This window comes from Mangifera indica, chromosome 4 (genome assembly GCF_011075055.1).
Source record: "Mangifera indica cultivar Alphonso chromosome 4, CATAS_Mindica_2.1, whole genome shotgun sequence".
Classification (NCBI taxonomy): domain Eukaryota; kingdom Viridiplantae; phylum Streptophyta; class Magnoliopsida; order Sapindales; family Anacardiaceae; genus Mangifera; species Mangifera indica.
This window is the reverse complement of record NC_058140.1, coordinates 16,390,082-16,415,239: the sequence shown is the minus strand read 5'-3', so window position 1 is coordinate 16,415,239 and position 25,158 is coordinate 16,390,082. Positions and strand designations below refer to the sequence as shown.

At 34.0% G+C, this 25,158-nt stretch overlaps 3 protein-coding genes across 3 annotated transcripts; 1 reads left to right on the top strand and 2 right to left on the bottom strand.

Moving 5' to 3' along the window:
* Positions 1–1,959: 1,959 nt before the first annotated feature.
* LOC123212766 (phenylacetaldehyde reductase) lies at positions 1,960–5,026 on the bottom strand. Its single transcript, XM_044631954.1, has 3 exons — positions 4,413–5,026; positions 3,470–3,819; positions 1,960–2,277 (listed from the first exon to the last, which is right to left on the bottom strand). Exons 1-3 carry the CDS (start codon positions 4,887–4,889, stop codon positions 2,115–2,117), a joined length of 990 nt encoding a protein of 329 aa, XP_044487889.1. The 5' UTR covers positions 4,890–5,026; the 3' UTR covers positions 1,960–2,114.
* Positions 5,027–8,865: 3,839 nt separating this feature from the next.
* On the top strand, positions 8,866–13,005 carry LOC123214040 (2-C-methyl-D-erythritol 4-phosphate cytidylyltransferase, chloroplastic). Its single transcript, XM_044633729.1, has 12 exons — positions 8,866–9,021; positions 9,101–9,183; positions 9,428–9,499; positions 10,210–10,265; positions 10,786–10,865; positions 11,040–11,122; positions 11,491–11,568; positions 11,775–11,843; positions 12,186–12,254; positions 12,364–12,410; positions 12,565–12,655; positions 12,757–13,005. The coding sequence occupies exons 1-12, from the start codon at positions 8,943–8,945 to the stop codon at positions 12,829–12,831; spliced, it is 882 nt and encodes a 293-aa protein (XP_044489664.1). The 5' UTR covers positions 8,866–8,942; the 3' UTR covers positions 12,832–13,005.
* A 240-nt stretch (positions 13,006–13,245) lies between these two features.
* LOC123214039 (protein STICHEL) lies at positions 13,246–19,949 on the bottom strand. The gene is made up of 6 exons (XM_044633728.1): positions 17,384–19,949; positions 16,999–17,188; positions 15,799–16,365; positions 14,365–15,160; positions 13,830–13,911; positions 13,246–13,745 (listed from the first exon to the last, which is right to left on the bottom strand). The coding sequence occupies exons 1-6, from the start codon at positions 19,529–19,531 to the stop codon at positions 13,647–13,649; spliced, it is 3,882 nt and encodes a 1,293-aa protein (XP_044489663.1). The 5' UTR covers positions 19,532–19,949; the 3' UTR covers positions 13,246–13,646.
* Between the last annotated feature and the right edge of the window lie 5,209 nt (positions 19,950–25,158).

The window sequence follows — 25,158 nt, the reverse complement described above, 5'->3', positions numbered from 1 at the left end:
GCTACTGCAGCATTTTAGTTCATTTCTGGCCAGTTGCCGAGTTTGTTAGAATGCAAAGGGTCGAGGACATCTGCATTTTTAATTCTTTTGTTATATCTCACATTAACTTACGTTATCGGAAAAATTAAGAGTTCAATTTTAAAAATTTATTATGAGAAATTTAAACTCTTACTCTTCAATATTTGGAATCTTCTCCCTTACCCCTCAAAATACCTCTTAAAGTAGCTACTCTAAATTTGGTTATACAAGACAACTGAATTTGACTTAGAGTCAAAGAAGCTTTCACCTCAAGAAAAAAATATTCTTGATGATTTTACAAGCAAGTCATTTGCTATATACTTTGGATCTCACTAGAATTGTCTCAAAATTAAGTATTTTGATGTCTATAATATTAATAACCAAGTACAAATGTTCACATTTTCCATAAATGAATCAACTTTTATAATTTATCAATGGCAGTATCACATTCCATTCATTTTTTAGCAGAGGATATTTTACATGAAACTCTGAAACAAATTCGTGTTGATGTAAAAGTCAAAATATTATAAACTGTTTACATACACTTGTCTTTATATAGACCTGAAAATTTTTACAAGATCTGAACTTGATAGGTCAAACCTGGAATTCCAGCGAAAGATCCAGCTTGTGAATATTTTAATGGTGTCATGAAGATGTTAGCTGCAATACCCATCAGGATCATCACCCCACCCTACAAGTAGTGGGATATTTTTACTTTATATTTTGCATTTATTTATTGTAATATTAAAATAAGGATTGACGCATAGGAACTAGGAAAGAAATATTAATATATTCCCAATGCAGATGGAGCTCAAATCTAGTTAATGGTGTTATGAATTAAATATAAAACCAATAAGGATCTGGATTTCTTCATTGCATTTGAAGCAATCAAAGCAGGCAGCTTGCCTCTGCCAGACTTCTTCAATGCATTTGAAGAAATATTAATAATTAGGATATTTACCATGTTGAGTTAATGATAATTAATATTAATTAGGACCACCCTTGACTTAAACTAGCAAATTATAATCCCAAGTAGGTAGAACTTGGGGAGAAATTAATAGGGAGAGTTAATAATTTTCATCACTGTAAACATTAATTACTAAATCTTGAATTTTTCATAACTTTACAAAGAGTTATATTGTTGTCTCGTCACAATCACACAATTTGTTGGAAAAGGCTGTGCTAGCTTTCTAAGGTTTTCTATTATCATAACCAGTTTTGTGGTTTAGCCGATTCACAAAGCACTTTGGCACCTGTCCTACAGGATGTACCTCAGAAAACCAAAAAGGAATATATGTGACCATACAGGAGTCATCTACAACCTTCTCCACAGCCCATCCTGATTGAAGCAAAAGTCCTCTTATTGCATTGTTTTGCTTTGGATAAAAGCAAGCAGCTATCTCTTTTGGCAGTGAAGCTACTGCAGCCACCTCTAATTGGACCACACACTAATTGCATCATTAAACATTTTCCCAACTTTTCTTTATATGAACAAGCAGTAAAATTCTGCGTCTACTACTTACACAAGTGTCATCTTCCATGGTTTTGTGTCGTTCATAAATGATAAAGATTACACCTAGTCAGGAGGAGACTGTCGCGGGCACCTATTAGGAGGGGAGGGTAATGAGGAGAGTAAAACAATAGGAAGTGGGGTGAAGTGATAGAAGCACATTTTTCTTTTTGGGAGATCAAAGAGAGGCTCTTTGCTTGGGTAGATGATTCACGTGGAGTGTTGGCCATGCTTCAGAGTGTTAGCCATATTATTTAAATTTTAATGATTAGAATGTGTCATTATCATTCTTCTCATTCATTAGGAGGATCCTGATTTATAGGATTGCAGATGTTACAAGTAAGGTTCATGATTAGATTATTTCATCCCTTTTCAAGTAGCAACAATAAGATCAAGGAATAAAAGTTCCTTTTAGAAGATTTAAAGAGAGATTAATGATGAAAGAGAGTGATTAATTTATCAGACGATGGAAATGTCTTTATTGTTTGCTGACAACTAGTTACATTGAGAAATGAATCAAAAAGAGACTTTAGGTAATCAAAACACAGGTCCCTCACCTCAACCCACATAAAAAAGAAGAAATAGCTTAAGAATGTGACATTTTCTGCACAAGGAAGCCTTTAGCTTCAAGACTTTCAACTGTCTCAGAAACAGCATCTTCGACTGGTGTGAAAATAAGTCCCAGATTCATTAGTCTCTTGGCCGCATCTTTGCAGGAAACCAGACCTGGATGAGTTTCCCCATCAAATCTGTACAATGATTCATGTCAATCACAAAACAGAAGAAAACTTTCATATTTACACATCAATGCCAGATAAACATATACAAAAGTTGGGATATAATTTTGATAAATTTTGGAATACTAAATGATATGAAGTTAGAAGAGTGAACAGGAATATCAATGCAGGCATACTCTCAAAGGACTGGCATGCACCCTCCCAACAAAAATTATTTGTTCATACAAATTAAGATGTATAAAAGGCAAGTAAAAACCGAGAATTCGGTTAACAGGTAAAAAATTATTTGTTCATAAAAATTAGATGCATAAACTCCTTTGCATATGAAGGCAAATGAGGTAGACAATATTATTAAAATCCCAAACAATATAAGGATCCTACTAATGAATGAGAAGAGTTCAAAGAATGATGAATGACAAGTGATGAATCCAACAAATTAGTTGAAAATACTTTCAATGATTAGTAATGATAAGATTAATCCAATTTGGTACCATGAAGAGCCCCACAAGAAGCAAAAGTAAAAACATGAATAATTTAATGCACATCAAGCTTAAAATTAAAATATACTATAGCGTATTCGTTATTCACCAGCAGTAAAAATCTAGAGAGGAAGCCGATGGTGACAAGGAATTACTCGATACACAAACAGTAGGTGGAGTACCTTGCATTATCAAGTAATACACAGGTAATGAGTATATAATGAAGAACTACTACATGGAACATTTTACCTTTAGGTTTGTCTTCTTTAACTTTGTAAAAAGCAGTATAAAAAATCATACCAGCATTATAACACATCAAAGCTTCAAAAGGACTCTAGGAACACATCTAGAAGGTAAAGCTTGTTCAACAAGGCCAAATAGAGAGCATCCAATACCAAATGCAAACTACACACAATAATTGAATCTGGCAGATTTATCTGAAGAGTAATCTTTTGTTGTGTGACAACTAACCATTCAGAAGTGAGGTAAACTCCATTGGACACAGGCAAACAAATCAGTTTTAATGTTAGCTGTTCTGATTATATTTGATTGGGATTCTCTAGTAGTTGAAAAAGAGAACTACCAAACTTTGCATCAAGAAGCCACTAAATTATATATTGGGAATGACAAATTTTCAGATTTCAATGCATGTGTTCTTTATTTGTATTACAAGTAACTAGGTCACTGTATTTGATACAGAGCATAAGGTTATAAGAGACACAAACCTGTGAACCGGAAACTTGGGGAAGAGCTTGGAAACTCTTTCAGCAAATTCACTAAACTGATAGATACCATTGGTGCAAAGATATCTACCAGAAGCAGCAGGCGATTCAAACAGCAACACTTGCGCCTTTGCAACATCTTTGACATGCACAGCTCCCAACCAATGAAACTCTTGAGGATCTTTTGAACCCTGCAACAACTGCTGCAACACAGCACAGCTCGCATTCAAATAAGGTTGGAGAAGCGGACCCAGACATGTAGCCGGGTGGATAGCCACGACATCAATCCCATTCTTCTCAGCAAATTCCCATGCCACTTTCTCTGCCAATGTCTTTGACACAGCGTACCATTTCTGCCACGGTTAAAACAACAAAAAACAAATGCAGCACAAAACAACCTCAGTTCATGCATAAATCATTATCACAAAGTAGAGCTTATAATCCAACAGGGTGGTTTTCATAATACCGAAAAGTATAAACAAAGTGATTCAACTTAGGCTAGTTGGTAAACACAAAACAATAGTACAACCTTCCTTAAGTAAGACCAATCCAACAGAGATACCAGAAGACAAAGCAGATACACAATAAGACTCATGACAGGACAGAGATATCATGTTAAGCAGCCACCAAACCAAAAACATAAAAGCTTAGAAGAGTGATAATAACTAACATGGTGCACATTGCTACTTAATTCCCATTTAAACGTCCACCAAGACAAACCAATTATAATCAACAATCTCATTTCAAAACACATAAAGATCAGAACTTTAACTTCTTTCAGTAATTTCACAGAGCACAAACTCAATCAAATAGAAGATCAATTTAAAGATAATCAGCAATATCGTACTAAAACGTTTAAAAATCAAAACATCTTTCACTATTCATTAAAAAGAAGTCTTTAAGCCAAAATCAATCGAAGCAACAGTTACCCAGTTTATAAAAATACCTGGCGAGACTTGCAATAATCAAGGTCAGTCCACGAAGTCTCATCAAACACTTTATTATGAGGCCAAGCGGGGTTAGGCACAAGAGCAGAAATAGAGCTCGTGAGCACCACACGCCTCACCTTGATTTTCTTAGCAGCCTCCAACACATTAAGAGTACCTTGTACAGCAGGCAAAACAAGTTCCTTTTGTGGGTCCTGAGGATCCTCCAAGGTACATGGAGATGCCACGTGGAAGACCCCTGAGCAACCCTCCACTGCCCTTAAAACTGCCCCCTCATCTAGAATGTCAGCCTCGAAGACTTTGATGTTGGCCTTGGAGGCAGATTGGAGAGTAAAGAGATGAGATGGGTCAGAGCCCGGATAGATGGTAGCGTGAATGGTGGTGTAGCCGGTGGTGAGAAGGGTCTGGACCAGCCATGAGCCGATAAACCCGTTGGCTCCAGTCACACACACTGCTTCCTTGCTGACCTCTGTCATTTGTTGGTTGGTGAAGTTTTGGTTAGGTATCAGCAGTGATATTGCTAATTATACTTCATTTAATGGATAAAATGTTTTTGGATGAGGATAGGATTATCCTATGATAGAATTTGGTTTTGATACTTAACTGATGAACGGCCCCTCTCTGTCTTTTTATTTATTTATTTTTTTAATGTTTGATTTAGCGAGACAATTATCTGATTATATCCAAGCACAAATATCAAACTACATAAACATGTTAAAGGATCTTTGTTAGGGTTTGAAAAAGGCCAAATGACTCTTTCACCCCCAAGTTTTAGCAGATTCTTAAAGTCACATCCATCGAGTTTGAAAAATTTGAAGTCCCATTCATAAACTAATTTCCATTAAAAAAAAGTAAGGGTAGAATCGTTATTTCATTAATTATATTAAAAATATATAAAATTTATTATATTTTTCTCTCACAATTAAAAAACTAACAATTTCACCCTTACCTAAAGTTTTATAATTTTCAAAAGTAACATTTCCCCCCTCCAAAACCTAGAGATTATTTTCCATATGTTCTTCGGCCACCATCTTCGACAACCAACGACAACGCTTCTACCCACTATTCGTCGACCACCAGATCTTCACTCTTTGATGAAAGAAGAGGTGATAAAGACGCGTTTTTGTCAATTCCAAACGAATCAACAAAGACACGTTGATTCGTTTGAATCGACGAAATCTTCGTCGATTCCAAACGAATAGACAAAGATAAACATCTTAGTCGATTCTTCTGGAATCGACAAAGATAAGCATCTTAGTCGATTCTTCTAGATTCGACAAAGATTACTCTTCGATGGGCCATCTGGAAGCTTCGAAGGTGGCCAGTGAGATGGTAGGTTGAAGCTCTTTCTTTGTTGGTCAAAGAGTCTTTGGAAAATAAACCTTAGGTTTTGGGTGGGAGGAATGTTACTTTTAAAAGTTAGAAAACTTTAGACAAAAATAAATTTTGTTAATTTTTAAAACTGTGGGGGAAAGAAATAATTAATTTTATATCATTTTAATATAATTAATAAAATGATGATTTATCCTTACTTTTTTAAATAGAAGTTAGCTCATAGGTAAAATTTTAAATTTTTCAAACTTCGTAAATATGATTTTAAGAATATACTAAAACTTGAGATAAAATAGCCCTTTAGTCTTTGAAAAATGTTATAGGTCTCTCCGATCATAAAAGATGACACTCAATAATCCTGTCCTTGTTATACATTTGATCATCGGGGATAACAAAGGCCAAACGACTATTTCCCACCCAAGGTTTAGCGTTTTCTCAAATGTACCCCCTTTAACTATGGAAACACCAAACACCCACCCATGGCCGGTTAGATTTAACCAAACCCTAACGCCTAAAAATTTTATCTCTTTTTACCCCCCTAAACTTTAAAAACTAAAATTTTCCCTCAGCCTAAGTTTTAAAAAATCGCAGTTTCACCCTAGGGTTTGGTTTTGAAATCTCCGGCGACCGTTCCGGCTCCGTTGCCGACAGTCTCTCCCTCCCGAAGCAGCCTCTCCTTCCGGCGAATACTTTCCTCCCATTTGGAGGCTCCATCGGCGTCGGAAACGGGAAGAGAGACGAAGAACTTCGTCGGGGAAGACGAAGTTCTTCGTCTCCCCAGACGAAGACGAAGCCGTCGTCTTCGTCTGGGAAGACGATCATCCTCCCACTGGGAAGACGATCGTCTTCCCAGACGAAGACGACAGCTTCGTCTTCGTCTGAGGAGACGAAGAACTTCGTCTTCCCCGACGAAGTTCTTCGTCTCTCTTCCCGTTTTCGACGCCGATGGAGCCTCCAAATGGGAGGAAAGTATTCGCCGGAAGGAGAGGCTGCTTCTGGAGGGAGAGACCGTCGGCAACGGAGCCGGAACGGTCGCCGGAGATTTCAAAACCAAACCCTAGGGTGAAACTGCGATTTTTTAAAACTTAGGCTGGGGGAAAATTTTAGTTTTTAAAGTTTAGGGGGGCAAAATTAGATTCTATTTTAGTTTATTTTTAATATTATAGCAAAAATGACGATTTTACCCCTATCACCGTTAGGGTTTGGTTAAATCTAACCGACCATGGGTGGGTGTTTGGTGTTTCCATAGTTAAAGGGGGTACATTTGAGAAAACGCTAAACCTTGGGTGGGAAATAGTCGTTTGGCCGATAACAAATCCAAAAGCCTCAGCTCAAGTCCACCATTGCAATCTTTCATTTACTACATATTAAGTCATCGGTCAATACTACTCACAAATAAACCCATTAACTTTCTCTCAAATGTATGTGAAAATTACCTTCATGCTAACATCACTCATAGCCTCCCCTCAGCCAAGTCAAAACCCTATCCTTAAAAATATATTAGGTCATTCGTGCAATATCAACGTAACAAACTCCTTTTATTTTGGGTATAGAAAGAAGAGATTAATAAAATTATCTTTTAACCTTCAACTAAAAAATATCACCTATTATGTGATAGGGACCTTCATCTTTTCTCATACCTAACAAAAGAGATAATTTTTTTTTTTAAGCAACAAAAGGGATGACTTTCCTCCTATTTAATTTAGTTATATATTCATATCTTAGTGAATTCTCAACTAACATGTAATATAGTTTGGTTTTAAGAGAGGATCTTAAACTTTAACATATAATAATAAAGTAAACATATTATGAATTTGATCAAACCTAATTTAGCATGATAGTTATACGATAGGTTATAACCCATCAAAAAATGAGTCTTGCAAATTGTGTCGACTTAAAGATATAATCTATACTTTTATTATGTAAATCTATTTTGATGGGTTTTTCAAGATCAACCCACCAAAAATGAATCTTTAATATATTCTTTATTAAAGATATATATATATTTATAATTTATAAAATTTTTGAGGCCATTCTAAGGGAGCTCATGGCCCTTTCTTGTAGACCCTAACATAATCTATCTTAAAAATAGATTTTAACACGAACTAAAATTTTACTTATTGAAACCCAAATCAAGTTTTTTAAGCTTATGGTTGATATGGCCATTGTCAGGCTAACATGATATGGTTAAAACATCAAAGAGGAGTTGTAATGAAATGAATGCGATAAGATAATGAGTCAATTACTTAGTAAGACTTTGTTGCTAAGAGTAAATTGTCCATTTTAAAACCAAACTTAACCTTTTTATTTAAAATGCAAACTCATTATCAACCGTATTAACAACTTTTAATTAATAAAAAAACTCTTTTCCTCTTTTATAAATAACTGGCTCATTTTCATACTAAAATATTATAGTTATCTCAATGATTTAAAAATTGAATCAGATAAATTGGTTAAACCAGAAACTGACTTTAAGTCTGGTCTGATTACTATAAAAAATTGATTTTACTATTGATTCAGTTGAATCTAATCAAAAATTGTGTTTGACTGAATAAATTGATCAAAATTCAAATTTGATTGGATTGAACTTTTAAACTTTTTTAAATTTTATTTATTTTTTAAGAGTAATGTTATGTGTACCCATTTTTGGTACACAATTTATGTACACAATGATGTGTCATCATGTAATTAGGTGGTTTTAAAACGTGTCATCATATGATAAAGAAACATCTAATCACATAATAACACCTTATCTGTGTACACAAATTATGTATCAAAAATAGGTATACATAGTTTTATTGATTTTTTAATAATTTAATTATTTTTTTATTATTCTCTGATTGAATTGATTAAATCATAAATTAATAAGATAATTAATTTAATCATCAATCCAATTTTAAAAACATCGGTATATCTAACTTATACATACAGAGAGAGAATATTTTGAAGAAAAGAGAAAAATACGAGTTTTATTGAAAAAAAACATTTATAAATTCAAAAAGGAATTTTCGGTAAATAAACATGTCACACGTCTTCGTTTTTACATGTACATGTAAACATGATCCTTATGTTTTGTCGGATTCTCCACAAAATCAACACCTTCTAGTTCTGAATACCCTCCACATTTCAATTTTCATACTTATTTCACTGTCTGACTTACTGAGTGAGTGAGTTAGGCTCACAAACAATCCAAGAACATGGGGCTTCTTCTACTCAACTTGACTCCTCCATCTCTTTCTCTCATTCCAGACACTCATCGAATGCTCACCAAAACTGGTGCTTCCCTTTAAACGAGGATTCTGTACTTTGTGTGTTGTGACGTATTTGATTTTTATTGATTTTGGTGTTGTTTCAGGTCATAAAAATCAAATCTTTGGTTTACCAAGGAAGGCCAGAATTGCCTCATCCAGGATTTGTTGTTCTGCAAAGCTTGATAATGTAAGTGGGATTAGTTTATTTTGATTAGTTTTATTGCAATTAGAAGCGTATGTGCGATGTGGGTCTGGTTTGTTTACTTCTTTTGCAGGATTAATTGTGTCATAGATAACGGGGTTTTGCTACAGTACTTGTGTAGCGATGTTTTAGTTACTTAAAACCATTTATATATAAACTATAATTTTCAGATAATGCTTAGATTATGTTTTATATATTGAGTAATTTTTGTTGTGCTTTTATGTGACAGAGTTCTGTTGTTGTGAAAGAGAAAAGTGTCTCAGTTATTCTTTTGGCTGGGGGGAAGGGCAAGAGAATGGCTGTAAGTCTCACATTGTTTGAATAGTTATTCTTGTATTACATGAAGACGAGGGTGTTTTAACATTTGGCATATCATCCAAATATCATATTGTTCTTTGATTTTTGATCGCATGTATGAATTTAATGCTCGGGCTATTACTAATTTTCTACAGACATGTTATTTTCATTTGTTCACTTCTTATCCTAAGTCTTATTTGAATACAATGGCCATATTCCGTAACCATTTCCTCTTACATTGTTTGGAAATTGCTTTCTTATAAAGTGGTATTTCATGCATTGTAGGATGGTTGGTTATAGCAACCAACAAAGGAGAAGTTATCTTGTAAGTCACAGTTATTCGGTCAATGCACTCTTTTTAATATAATCATGATTATGCAATGCTGATGGATTAAGCTTTCACATGACCTCACTTGATAAGCTGTTGAATTATACTTTCTAGATTCATTTGTTTTTCCTTTCTCATCAGAGTTACCTATCAAAACATTCACTAATATTTTGGTATTCTACCAGTATCAAGAGCTGCATGTTCATGTGTTAATTGTTATCATTTTGTTTTGATGTTGTTATGTACTTTATTCATGCATTAATATTTTGGTGTTTCCATAAGTTTTGCACAATAGTATGCTTATGCATATTATATGCTTAAGTTTTTCATCTACTTCATTATCTATGGTCTTCCAGATGATGGTTTTGTTATGTTTGTTCAAATAGGCAAGCATGCCAAAGCAGTATCTACCACTCTTGGGACAACCAATTGCTTTGTATAGGTAAATGGCAATAAATTGAACCAACTATACTACATTTTTACATTTGGGAACATTTTGCCTTGTGTTATCTACATTCTTGCTGAAGACGGTAACCAAAAATCCTGCAATCATAAAACAGACCAGCAAATTGTGATGCAATGTATGGTTAAAGAGGATATTGACGATCTGTTCTGATCATAAAACAGATATAATGTTTTATAACCAGCAGAAATAGAACATTAAATTGATGCATTAGTCTTATGCCACTTGATTATAATAAATATTATGTTAGTTATAGTTAGTAGGAAGAATAACTAAGGTGAAGAATAAATAAGGTGTGAGAGGTGTCATGACTGGGAACATTGGCATGGGATCTAGCATAGAAGTGACATTACTTTGTTAACTCAATGTTCCTAATTTGGTTCATGGATCAATGTTGCATGTGCTAGAGATGTCCTTGGCATATAGGTGAACCCTAGGAAATGTAGTTCATTTTATGCTGAAACTGATACATGCTTTATTTTTTGCTTTTTCTGTCTAGTTTCTACACTTTCTCACGCTTGCCTGAAGTGAAGGAAATTGTTGTAGTTTGTGATCCATCCTACCAAGATGTCTTTGCAGGTTTCATCTCTGTCTTTTATCGTGTGTGTATATATATACTCCCCCTTGAGCCCACTGCACACTTCTGTATATATGCATGCTTAGACAAGTTTATATTCCACTTTGTAATGTTGCTTTGAGTTAGTAGGTGTACGGCTGCAGTTACTTATACTAATTTCTTGGTTTTCTTCTTAGATTCCAAAGAAAAAATCAGTGTAGACCTTAAATTCACACTGCCGGGGAAGGAGAGGCAGGATTCTGTTCATAGTGGATTTCAGGTGCATGAATGATGCTCATTGATTAAGAGAAGTTTGTTTTTTGATCGTCTTTGTAGACTAAATTTTCCATGATCATGTGATGTATCAGTTGGATGAACGGAATGTCTCCTAATCTAAAATTTGAGAGCAGTACACCTGTTCTACTTATTTATCTCAAATGTCAGTTCAATATTTTTATTTGTGAAGGGCTTCTGATGATCTCATTATATCCAGAGGCTATCAATGGCTGGCCAATACTCTGTAGTTTGATCATATTATCATACTCATTTTTTTTCTGTTGCTTGATGTGCTGTTAGTGGCTGATATAGACATGATCATTCTTGATGATAAAATATGTTCAAACCAACATATGATACTTTTGTTTCCAGGCAATTGATTCAAATTCTGAGCTTGTTTGCATCCATGATTCTGCAAGACCTCTGGTAACAGCTGGGGATGTAGAAAAGGTATGCATGGGAACACTAACGCTTGAGTTGTTTTCAGATTTTTTGCAGTTTTACATGCTAATTTAATTGTTAATTTACATTTTAAATTGTAAAGCGAAAGTGATAAAAAAGAGATAGTTATGTTGGACAGGTTGGTACTATTTGATCTTTGTCCCTAAATGACATTACCTGTAAGAGGCTTATTGTGTTCATGAACTGCTTACTAGGTCCTTAAGGATGGTTGGCTGATTGGAGCAGCTGTACTTGGTGTTCCTGCCAAAGCTACAATTAAAGAGGTACCTATTAATCTTTGAATCTTGTTGATGTCACAGAATTTTGGGGGCTGCTGGTAAGTTTGGCTGGTTAATGTCACACTCTTCTTTTTGTTCTGATTTCCATGAAATGTGAAATCTGCTAGACAAGAAATTTTTTTCTTTTCCTTCAGCCCTGTGATATACCATCATACAAACTGGACGATACTTAATGCAACATATATTTTATAGAATGTCTCATCATCTTAGATTGATCTCCTTTGATCCATAATTTAAGCATTCTGGTGATACAGTGTAATGTTTAAATTTTGTTCGAATCATTGTTATTATTAGTGATAAGAAATTCATTTTTTGGTCCATACACAGGCAAACAATGAATCTTTTGTAGTCAGAACCCTAGACCGGAAAACACTTTGGGAAATTCAAACTCCTCAGGTTTGCTATTGAAAGAAATAATAGCTTATTAATATTCTTGTTGCATGCATCATAATTCAAAATATCCGATATGTCTTTTTTGGTAATTTCTGTCAAATCTTTTTTGCAGGTGATTAAACCTGAATTGCTTAAAAAAGGTTTCGAACTTGTTAATAGGTACTAATGATTCTTAGTTTCCCTGTTCAAACTGCTAGTGAAACTCATTTCATTAAATTTATACCTGGAAATAATAGCTCTAAATGGAAATTTAGGGATTCTACAATCATATCCTAAACAGAAAATAAGTTCTTAGCTTTCTACTTGATTACAGGGAAGGTCTTGAAGTCACTGATGATGTGTCAATCATAGAGCATCTTAAGCATCCTGTATACATCACTGAAGGATCCTACACAAACATCAAGGTAAGGAGCTCACTTCTATACATAGTCACAAAAACATATATCAATTCATTCTATGCATGAGAAAAGTAATCACTTCTATTTCACCTATTTCCGGCCTGCAGGTTACAACCCCTGATGATTTGTTACTTGCAGAAAGAATATTGAATATGAACTTGGAGCCTGCAAATAAAGTTTAGTCCACTATCTTTTCATATTCACTTTCCCATTCAGTTTGAATTACATGTTAGAATAATTTCGAAACCGTAAGCCTTGTATTAGGATACATCTGTGCAAAATTCTCGCTGGGCAATCATAGAGAAAAAATGTAATAAGAAGTTTGAAGGGGAATAAAAGAGAGAAATTCATTAAAAGCTTGGATCTCAATGCAAATCCGTTTGCAGCACTCTGCAGTCCTACTGATCATTTTATTGCACATATGCATTCTTTTATTTCTGTTTTGATAGTAAAGTCCATTCAAGCATCAGCACAGATATAAGTAATGCCAGATGAGTAATTTCAGGAAAAGTCTGAAGTAAAAAGATTTCTACCACGCCATCCATGCAATTTTCAGTCAAAATCCATATGATGATGTGGTATACATTTTAGTAATATTCACAAGCATAACTGGTAAATAAATGTTATGAAACCAAAAAAATTCAACTTCTAGTAGCCCACATAGAGATCTAAGCAACAAGTGCCAGATAAGCCTCCCGAGTATTACAATTCTGCATGAACAGTCTCTTATCGTTCCAAAAAATGAAATTCTACACCACCCTTTCAAAGCAACCCCAAATGCCCCAATAAAGTTCTCATTTGTATATTCAGCTAAACTCCACATTTGTGTTTTTCATTGCACGAGAATTGGCTGGACTTAAGATATGCAGAAGTCCAACCACATAAGCTTTCCATTTCTTGAAGAATGACTTAGATAGAAAATAAATACACAGAAAACTATTATATATAGGTAATGGAACAAAAAGGCCTTTGACTCCGAACCATTGAAACTTCCCATTTATCTTCTGAGTCTGCTCTCACTTTTCTTTCCCTTTGCACAGTCACCAAATAATGAAAACCGCCCACTTTTGCGTGCTCGAACTAAGGTTCCTTTGACCTATTAATCCACAAACAGCAATAACACATTCTTAAAGCTATTCAAAGCACTAAGGAGTGAATTATAGGGGTAGGGATGGCATACCTTTCCCCTCTTATGAGTTTTGCCATTATTCCAACAGAAAAGTCCACTGCAACCTCCAGCTGCTGACCCTGATTCATATCCCCTAGTAGAAACACCAGGATTTAACATAAACTGAATACAGCCTAAGTGATAAACTGATGACTACCATCTTTTGACAAGTTAATTTTTTTAAAATTTAAAATCTAAATAAAAAGACCATGTCATGAACACCAGGAACAATTAGTTCGGATGGCATTAGAAATATTTTTCCTAAAACTTACATGTCTCCCAAGGCTGTTAAGCATTTGGGAGAAATTTCCACCGTACATGGAACACTAATCCATGGTGTTATGCAAAAATGTAACCAAGAAGCTAGAATGAAACCAGACATTTGAAACAAACAATTAAGTAGTTCAACAAGCTTTCAAGGAAGCTAACTGTTGTCAATTACTAGACATAAGTGATTCCAATCATTTGAGGCCTAAAGAACTTTGCAGAGGATAACAAAAAAAAAAGAAAAGAGTTCAGTTAGTGTATAGAACAGTGAAAGACTTACAGGCTCTCTTTGCTGAAATTGCCCATAAAGTTGCTTTCATGCAATAAGCTTGGTGACATAGGATAATGATCACCCCTTTTACCATTCTGGTCTTTTTGAAGCACTCTTTCATCTTCAAGCTTCAATGCTCTGAGTTCCTGATTTAGTTGATCTTCCCATTGCTTTGACGGCAATCCTGATGAAAGAATGGATTCTATATGATTTTGTATATAGATACCCTCCTGAGGCAGTACTTGATTCTTCTCAGGTCTCAAATGACTCAACGATTCAGATGTGCCTTTCTCTGCAGCCTGTAACCAAGCAGTTTCTAACCTCTGCTCACAGATAATGGATTCTATTCTCTGCATTGGAATCTCCGGTCTCTCTTTTGTACCAATAAGTCCAGAATTGCCCTCAGCCAGCAATTCCAATGATCTACTGGTAGATTGAAAGGTTCCAGCCTGAAATGGGGAACAATTAGAATAATCTTCTGATCCCAACTCATCAAAATTTCCTCTGGATAACTTGTGGGGCATCAGTTGTAAGTCTGAAAGAGAATATTTATTGTTTGCATTTGAACAAACTGCCTTTCTTTCTCTCTCAACTGCTGCAGCTTTTTGTGTCTGCTTCAGACCTTTTGGTAAATCATTCAAAATTCCACCATTTAAAGAAACCTCATCATCTGGGAAAAGGATTATTCTAACCTCCACATTTCGTCTCAGAACAAATTCAATTGAATTGGTGATACTGCTCAAAAATCTTTCTACTCTAGATTTAATAGCCGAGTCCCCAAATGCGACAAAGGCAACAAAAACACCTGCAAGGAGAACCATTATAAGGGAATCAGAAATGGAAAAAGAAATGAAATCTACAATCGACAACAAAATCCTTTGACAGTCAGATGTGTAAATCCTTGCAAAAAATTGTAGCCCAAGTGTTTATTAAACTTTGAGAACTATAAATAATATTGTCCTTCAAGATTTATTTCTTGCACAACACTACCTGCAGCTTTGCTGATTTGAACTATGTAACACATTATATGACAGTAAAAAGTTGCATTTCAACCATCAAGCCGTTTAGAATGATGGGACAAACTAAGAGGGTATTGCCCCAGATAATAAGCTTGATGACAAGTTTTCTCCACAGGGAACAGTTAACAATACACAGGTGGTATTTTAGCCAGAACCCGTTTCAATTTAGTTCTCTAAAGAACTAAAATAACTTACTAGATAGTGATTTCATAGACAACAGAACTACTATGCTTTCACCGATACATAAAATCTCTAGACCAAACGCATATCTTTCTATCAAAATTTGCTTGGAAGCACCTAGGCGGCTACTTGAGGTTTAAGAGAAATGGATTTAATCACAATAAAAATAATAATGATTATGAATACATACATACATCTGCATAGTAAGTTCTGCTTTTTTGTAATTTAATAGTTATGGGCTTACCTTCAACTTCAGAGATAGACAAAAGCTTTCCATGGGCTCGCAGTAGCTGCTTCAGTGTCTTTGAGTGGCACCTTTCAATACACTTTGCCCAGATATCTCTAAGCTTTTCTGAATTTCTGCATGTAATAATCATATTGCCAACCGTGCCATTATCATTTGAAGCAGCTAAGGCACCAGAGTCCTTCAATTGGCTATGTGATGGCTTGGAATAAGAATTATGACCATCAATCCATGAAAATAATTCCCCCTGATGAATGCTATTTCCATTTAATAGTTCATGTACAGAAGCAGGAGAAGCTGAATCACGATGCATATATTGAGCACCACCCAATTTCCACTGGTGAACAGTAGCTTCTCTTGAAGCACTTGAAGGATCTTCCTCGGTTGTTTTAGAGCTCTGCCGCCTGCTGCTACCTGACAGGGAGAGTTCTGGAGAAGGCATTAAACCAAGCTGCAATAAAGTTGCTGTGAACCATGTCGAGCGTTCACTTGAAACCCTTAGCTGTTTCTCGGCCTCTGAAAGAAGCTTCAAAGCATGCTTTAATCTCTCTAACTCCACTTCAGTTACTGGAAAATGACACCAAAGATTCAAATCAGTACTATACCACCATGTACAGGCATTAAAATAGAGACAAGTTAGCAAACTCAAGGAGTTCCCAAAAAGGATAAAATGAGTAGAGATCTTATCCTTTTTTCTGAGATTCACAAATGGAACATCATGAAAAAGTTAAGAAAACCTCAATTGAGTTGAGAATGAAAGAACCTTCAGCAGCACTAAAATATATATGTAATTTTGCAGCAGAGCATGACTCTTTAATGTTGGTGGTTTAAATTACATCAGAAGTGTCATTTTCCAATCAAGGCTAAATCCAAAATACAGCAAATTGTGCAGCACCAATGGAAGGTGAGTACTGTTAATACAATATATAAAATTATTGCCAAAAATCCTACGTTTTGAAAGCAATGTTAATGAACACTTGAATCCCTAAAACTTAGACTGAATCAAATATTTCTCGTCTGAATGCCGGTTATGGGTTCATGAGAATAATGATATCCTGTTGTTCATGGTAATTCCATATTACCTCATATAAATTGTTTCAAATGCCATCTCAAACACAACAGATTAATCCTATTATAGTATGAATTAGCTATCTCTTGAGAGTTTGCCTTAGCAAAATAGATTAAACAGATGATACTCACAACTCCTTCCTCCGATATTGTAAGTTCCAGCAATGATATCCATTATAAGGCTTGCCAGTTGAGACGTCAAAACCATCGGATCGACTCCGGAGTCCATCAACTCTCTGGCTCTTTTTACTGTCTCAGCAGTGTCTGATGACATTGCCAATTCCAAAAGTTCCAGTAACTTATCATCTGAAACGACCCCAACCTGCAGAGAAGACAGCAGGTTACAAAGTTCATTCCATTTATCTGTACAACTAAATGGCCATGAAAAGAAAAGCATTTTCATGAGAGGAGTTGTTTTTCCTCATAAAGTTATTGTTCTTCAAATGATCTTTTGCAGTAAAGGCAAAAACAAAAGCTGAAGCAAAACGTGTTAAAAGAGGAATGTTGAGATACTCACAAGTTCGTTTACAAGAGATGTAGTTATTCTTTTTCCCAGCAAACTCAGCTGATCTAACATTGTTTCTGCATCTCGAAGAGAACCATCAGCATTCAAAGCAATCAAATTCAATGCATCTAATTCAACATCCAGATTCTCTTCAGCAGAAATTTTCCTCAACCTGTTTACAATCTCACCATCTTTTATTTTGTTGAAATAGTACTTCTGACACCGTGACTGTATGGTACGGGGCACATTGTCAATATCGGTTGTTATGAATATGAACACAACTCGCTGCAATGGTTCTTCGAGAAATTTGAGAAATGCCAGCCATGTCTTAGAGGGCAACAAGTGACACTCATCGATAACAAAAACCCTATACCGTGAAGAGGCTAATGGGGATTCAATTGACAGGTTTTTTAAAAGGTACCTAACTCTGTCAACTCCTTTCTTATTAGTGCCATCAACTTCAAAGAAATCCCTGCTTTTTCTGGACATGAAATCAGAGCATTCTCTACAAAACCCACATGGCTTTGTTTCTTCAGTAGCCAGACAATTTAGAGATGCAGCAAAGATCTTAGCTGTTGATGTTTTCCCAGTCCCTCGAGGGCCTTGAAATAGATAAACAGGAGCAATTCTTCCCCTTGAAACAGCATTTGCAAGTGATTGAACCACAATATTCTGCCCAATCAGTTCATCAAAGAACATTGGCTTATACTTCTGGCTTAGACTCCTTATGTTTTCCAGTGTACCATCCTCTTCTCCATTTAGAGCCACAATCTCATGCCCATCTTGACTCCTACAGCTTGATGACCACCTCCTTCCATCCAGTCTACTTAAAGCTTCCAAATCAAGCTCCCCATAGTTTGTTGAGAGCTCATCATCACTACGCCCAGTTCCTATGGATGACCCTGTGCTCCCATCACCACTGTTGGTAAGTAACGGCAGAATACCTTGAGCGCTTCTAGAAGCCATTCTCCGTTTATTAGAAATGGATGACGAACGTCTTCTTCCATGACGCATACTCTGACTCCCACAGAATATGCTACTCCCTTTCCTCCGTAAAGTATCTGAAAGGGAAGGAGAGCAACAACTCCCACAGACCCCTCTATGTTTCGGCGTCCTCTTAGACCAATAGCAAGGAATCCCACATCCTTGGCGACCCGGAAAATCGAAATGATCATCCACTTCATCATCATTATCATTCACTGATGCTGTTGTGGCATCCCAAAATCCAATCCTGCTTGGATTTTGATTAACATACCTATTATAAGAACTAGTTGACAATGCAGGTGTACTATAGGAATAGGAAGAGTCGTCTTTCCCGCTATTTCTCAAAAATTTAGGCGATGAATGTGACCAATTCTTATGCTTGAGTTTTAAAAGCAATGGGGAAGCCCCCAAATATTTGCGTAAATCTTCCGAATTACAATAGTCTTCAGTATCATCAGATTGCTCAACAGAATCATGTCTGCCTAAACCTAATGTCATCGAAGGATGAACTGCTCGCAATCTTAATTTAGAATGAACTGAATTCCTAGCAAGAACCAGTTGTTTTTTATGATATCTAGATAAAGAATCTAAATGGGAATTGATTAACTTACTCTTCGTCTTGGCTCCCAGAGCTCTTCTCATAGATGGAGTTGCCAACGAGGCAAGATTTGCATCTCTACATCTCAAAATCATAGAAGAAGACCTTTTATCACCCAAAAAAGTATCACTCTTTGAATCAATGTCCCCACCACCACCACCACCATTTCTTGCATCACTGCAACTATCATCAAAACTCTTAATGACAGAAGAAGACCCTTCACGCTCATCATCCTCGTCAACATAATCATCGTCTTCATCCTTTCTCGCAATTGCACTTGCTTCACTTGAGGACTTGTGATTCTTCCAATTATACAAGAACACCTTCTTCTCTCTCACACTCCCATTCATATTCACATTGGTGTTTTCATCAACCAATTGCTTGTTGTTCTTCCAACCAGAAGAACCAGACCCCGAAGCTGCTGCTGCTGCTGCTGCTGCTACTGCTGCTATAGATCTGGACGAACTCAAAGGTGACTTCCACGATGAAGTTGTCCCCGGATCACGCAAAACCCTGGATGCTTTCTTTATCTGTGTCAGCTCTCTCTTCAACTGAAGCTTGTTTCTCATTTCAGCCATTCTTAATCAAACCAAAACAAAATAAAAAACTACCCACCAATCAAAACTCACTTCGCAGCAATACCCGCATTCCCATCTCATCCATCAAACACACAAAATCATTCAAATTTGAAACTTTAATGAAGAACAGCAGCGACATTTATTGAGTTTGAAAAGGTTGTTCAGATGGGAAGCAAAGACGGTATGCCATTAAGGGTTCTGAAAAGAAACTGACACAGTGGGGCTCGACTCAAGTAAGAAATCGACCGCTTATTGTTCAAATAGAAAAGAAAAATTCTTTTCTTCTTAAACACTGACTGGCTCAATAGGGTTTTCTTGAGGGGGATTTCATTTTAGAGTTGGCGCCTCAAATCAAAGTCCTTTGAAAATTGAAACTTTTGTTTGAGTGGAACATTAACAAGGTGAACCTCCTGTTATTTGGGTGAATGTGTTGGGATTTATTTTGTTTTACTACACGTTGTGTTTCCTTTTATTACATAATCATGTATATAATTACCATAAATCATACTATTTTAAAAAATAAATAATAAAATTTTATCTATTTATATCCTGTAATATAATCTAGTATATCTCATTATTCTCAATTTTATTATATATTATTTTATTATTAATTTAAAAATTATTTAATTATTTATTATTTATATATTTAAATATTTGTGTATATAATTTTTTATTATTTAGTTAATATCTTGAATGATATTATTATTATTATTCATTGTTCTTAAAAGTATATATAATAAATTCCATGCTATTTTGCATCTTGTTTTTTTGTTAATAGATGATATGATGAGTTGATCACTAATGATATTTTCATCAAGATTTTGGATAATTAATTAATGTGATAATTTATTGCCCTTTTTTTTTTTTTTTATAAAACCAAAATTGTCGAATTAATGCAATGGAAAACATTTAAATGCAAAACCCCAAAAGTGAAATTTTAGGTGAGATAGCCAATATTATGAGAAGAATCCACAGCTCACTATCCCAACCCAGTCATAAATTCACAATTTCGACAAGACATTGATTGGTTAGATGGAATCCAGACAAGCACCTTTGTAATGAAAAGATGAATTTTAAAACCCAACATCTTACAATTATTATTGTATTTATTTGAAATTGGAAAAAAAAAAAAAAACTATTTTCCACTTTTTTTTTTTTTTCAAAATGACATATTTTACCTTTAAAATAAAAACATTAATAAATTCTCATCTTTGGTCCAATTTTCATTAATTTAGAAAATACAAATACACTTTTTTATTCATTTCATTTTTCTTCACACCTTATCATCATTTATAGTCTTCAACACCACAACAATTCTTCTTTCTTTTTCTTCAATCTTCATCTTACCACACTTCTCAACAATTCCAACCCATTCTTCTTTATCTTTAAGCTTTAGTCACTTATAGTAAAAAAAAAAAAAAACCCCACTAATTAGTGCCCTCTCAATTGTAACCGCACTATTATGTTACATTCTAATTATAATTGTATCAAATTGGTGTAACTCTAATCATAATCACACTGAAATAATACGATTCAATTATAAAATATAATAATGCTTTGAGGTACATTATAATAGTCTTTTACTTTCAAAACTTATTTATGCATCCTTACACATGATATATAAAGATTCTTGTTGATGTTTGATTGAATGTTCAATTAAGATTGACGACAAAAATGGTAATGGTATTGTCAATAATGACAAAAATAGTGATGGTAGTATTATTAATGGTGGTGATGTTGTCAATAATGGTATATGTGATATTAATGATAATAGTGGGTGATTGGTGGCAGTGGTGTCAATGACGGTATATGTGATGTTTATGTCAATAAATTTGTGAAATAAACGGTAAATTAACAATTTTGTCACTATAACATATTATAAAATTTTTTTATGTTTTTACCTAAAATTTTATGTAGGTGAGAATTTGTCGTTTTTTGATTTCAAGGATGAGAACTTGTTGTTCAAGCAAAAAATTAGTGAAAAATAGTTGTTCTCTCTATTTGAAATTTTTCTTTAAGATAATTAATTACTTTCTTGCTAAGAATTTTAGGTATTTGTAAGTAATGTTAATTGAGTAAGTTGCCCTAAAAAATGGCTTTACAATCACAATCACACATGGGTAATTGATTCATTGGTCAAACTTTGGTGGTAAGTTGCCAAATTTAAGTCTATTTTACTAAGAAGCATGTGGTGAGGGCAACAAAGGATCTCTCTCTACAATGCCTTTGCTAATTATTTTGATTATTTTTTAATAATTTTCAATTAAACAAATAGTAAATGGTATACCCAAATCAGATGTCATTCTCTCCTTAGCATGTGATGGGGTTAGTCAAAGATTAAAATTAATATTATGAATATATAACCAAAGTGACAATAATTAATTTATTAATATCTTGAGTTTAATAGATGAACATGCTTTGCCATCTACAAGGAAATGCTTAACCACATGCAACCTTCGGATTCTTTTGGGTTGATTGTCCATTTGAACTCAATATTTATTCATTGGTTGCCATTACTTACAACTCAATCATCAAAGAAAATTAAGGGTATACATAGAGATTCAAGAGGATATTTGACAATGAATAATATTATGTGTATATATTTTTTGTATATAATTTAGATATATAAATTATGTTTTATCATGCAATTGGGTATTACTTTATATTTAATTCAAAATCATTTACTCATATGAAGACACATCATCTGTATACCTAAATTGTATACCAAAAATGTGTACACATAATTTTATTGGTCGGCAATTCATGACCATATTTTTATTAGTAAAATATCGATTATGCTCTAAAAGTTCTCAATTTAGTATTTATAAAGAAAATGAGTCATTTCTCTAAATATATAAGTCGTTTTTTTTAGGATTGTTGAATTGAAACAAGGATATTACATATCTTTAATAATATATTAAAATTATTTATTACCAAATAAGTTTGAAAGATGTAATATAGACTGTGACAAACAATACAAATAATAATAACCACTATTTGTAATGTAGTTTGGTCTAAGGTCACTTTAGAGGCAAGGTTTGGGATCTTTCTATAGTTTCATGCTATCTAATATTTGTTTAGTTAGCATTTTGGAATTTCAATATAAAGGTTATTGGTTTATACATATAAGTTATGAGCTTAAAATATAACAATTTAAAATTTAAGAGGGTAAATATAATTTTTTGAGTCAAGTTCGAATTGATTAAATCTGTCTCAAACTTAAACCGAAATTTAACTAATTCAATGAGCTCAAGTCAAGTAATATATGACTTGATTCGACTTGATTATACTCTTATATATAGTTAATTTAATTGAGCCGTCACAAACCCAATCTATCATCAACTTACAAGCAAAGTCAGACAAAGCCAATGCAACTTCGCATTTGCAATGTTGGTTTCATTATCAAATTTCTCACAAAAGTTGTAGTGCAAACAAGCATAAACAAACACCAACATATTTGAAGGGCTTGTCTTCATCTTCTTGTTAGCTTATAATCCAACAATTCATGTTTTGTTAAATTAGTTAATATGTGCCACAAAAAGCTTATCCAAGGGTGAATTATATGCATGACCAAGTTTAATAGTACTATATATATATATATATATATATATATATATATATATATATATATGTGTGTGTGTGTGTGTGTGTGTGTGTGTGTGTGTACACACACACACACTACACTGATGATATGTTATCGTATAATTAAATGTTATTTTATCGTATAATTAAAAGTGTGTATCCATAATTTTATCGATATATAAATTATGCTTTTGAATATATAATTTAATATACAGATATTCAGATAGATTTTTGTAGAATAGACCCTATTGAATGAAACTTGTTAAATCCTCCAAGTCATTTCATTACTCCATGATAACATGTATATATTTTTGTTGGTTCTCTGTTTCAATAATTTGGACTAACAATTTTCAGAAATGAATTAATTGATTAAGGAGAATTGACCATAATATCGTGTTATTATAAGATCCAATGCTTTGTACTTTGAAAACTTGATGTCTAGTAGAATTCTATATAGACCTTTCCCTTTGGGCTGCCAAAAGGCTCCATACCCCACCAGATTCTAAAGCCTTTTAGGCCCTGTTTAGACAACTTACTGAATGTACCACCTAATATTGTAAATGCACCTAATGTGTTTAAATACGATGTGTTATTATATTATTAAATAATTTTAGGCCAAAAAAATTATTTCCCACCCAAGTTATGTTTTTTTTTTCAAATTCTCCCTGTTAACTTTGAAAACCAATTTACCTACCCATGGGTCATTAAAATTAACTGAGTTCGTTAGTCATATCATTTTCTTCTCTTCAAACTCTAAAAACTAACAATTTTTCTTCACCCCAAGTTTTCAAAGACTGCATTTTCCCCCTAGGGTTTCCAAACCTTCATATCACATTTTTTTCGGCAACGATCAACAATCCCAAGGCGACATCTCTTCCTCCCCGGTGTCTCCTCCTTTCGACCATACATCTTTCGATGTCGTGTGACATCATCATCAACCAAGATGACTCGTCTTCATCTCTGACGAAGACAAATCGTCAGTCTTCATCGTCGATGACGATGACGATGCCTAAGAGGGGATGACATTGCACGATCGAAAAAAGGAGATGTCAGAAAGGAAGAGATGTCGCCTAAAGATTGTCAATCATTGCCGAAAAATTCAATCTAAAAGTTTGAAAACCCTAGGGGGGAAAATGTTGTTTTTAAAAACATGGGTTGGAGGAAAATTGTTAGTTTTTAGGGTTTGAGGGGAAAAATTAAATTAAATTTAAGTTTATTTTTAATATTACAGATAAAATAACGATTTTACCTTTGAAACCATTTTTTTTTAACAACTTATGAGTAGATAAATTGGATTTTCAAAGTTAACGAGGGAGAATTTGAAAAAAAAGCATACCTTGGGTGGGAAATAGTCCTTTGGCCATAATTTTAAATTAAATAAAAATTAACACTTAGTAAGTTAACACATTATTATTATTACTCAAATAATATTCATTATAAATGTATATAACTATACTTAATAATGTTATATATATATATATGGGTGAAAGACTTATTCTCACCGAAGGAACGGTAAAATCTCAAACTTTTATCTTCAAACTTTCAAATGCCGAAACATCTATTTATAAACAAATTTTTATTAAAACTCTTAATTAGAATTAGAGATAAAACCCTCATTTATTAAAAAAATTAAAATTTTATCACATTTTTCTTTTCAAATTTAAAAATCTCACAATTTCTTTTAACTCAAGTTTGAAAAATAACAAATACCCCCCAAATTTTTTTTTCTCTTCTCTCCTACATTGATTCACTATTTCTATCATCGATCGTCCTTCTTTCCACCTTATCTCTCCCTCCGTTTTTTTTTCTTCCCTCTCCAATTGTTTTCGATTAAGATGAAGACAACACAAAGATAAATAGGCTTCCTCTAAGACCGGTCATTATAAATCCACATTGCAATACTCAATAATGTTTTATATATATATAAATATAAAATTGACTTCAGTTTTTGTGCCAAATGAACTTCACAATCATTCCATCGTGAGATTTAGTAAACAAGTAGACTGCCACATAAGTAATCATCAACTCTTTTCAAAAGACGGCAA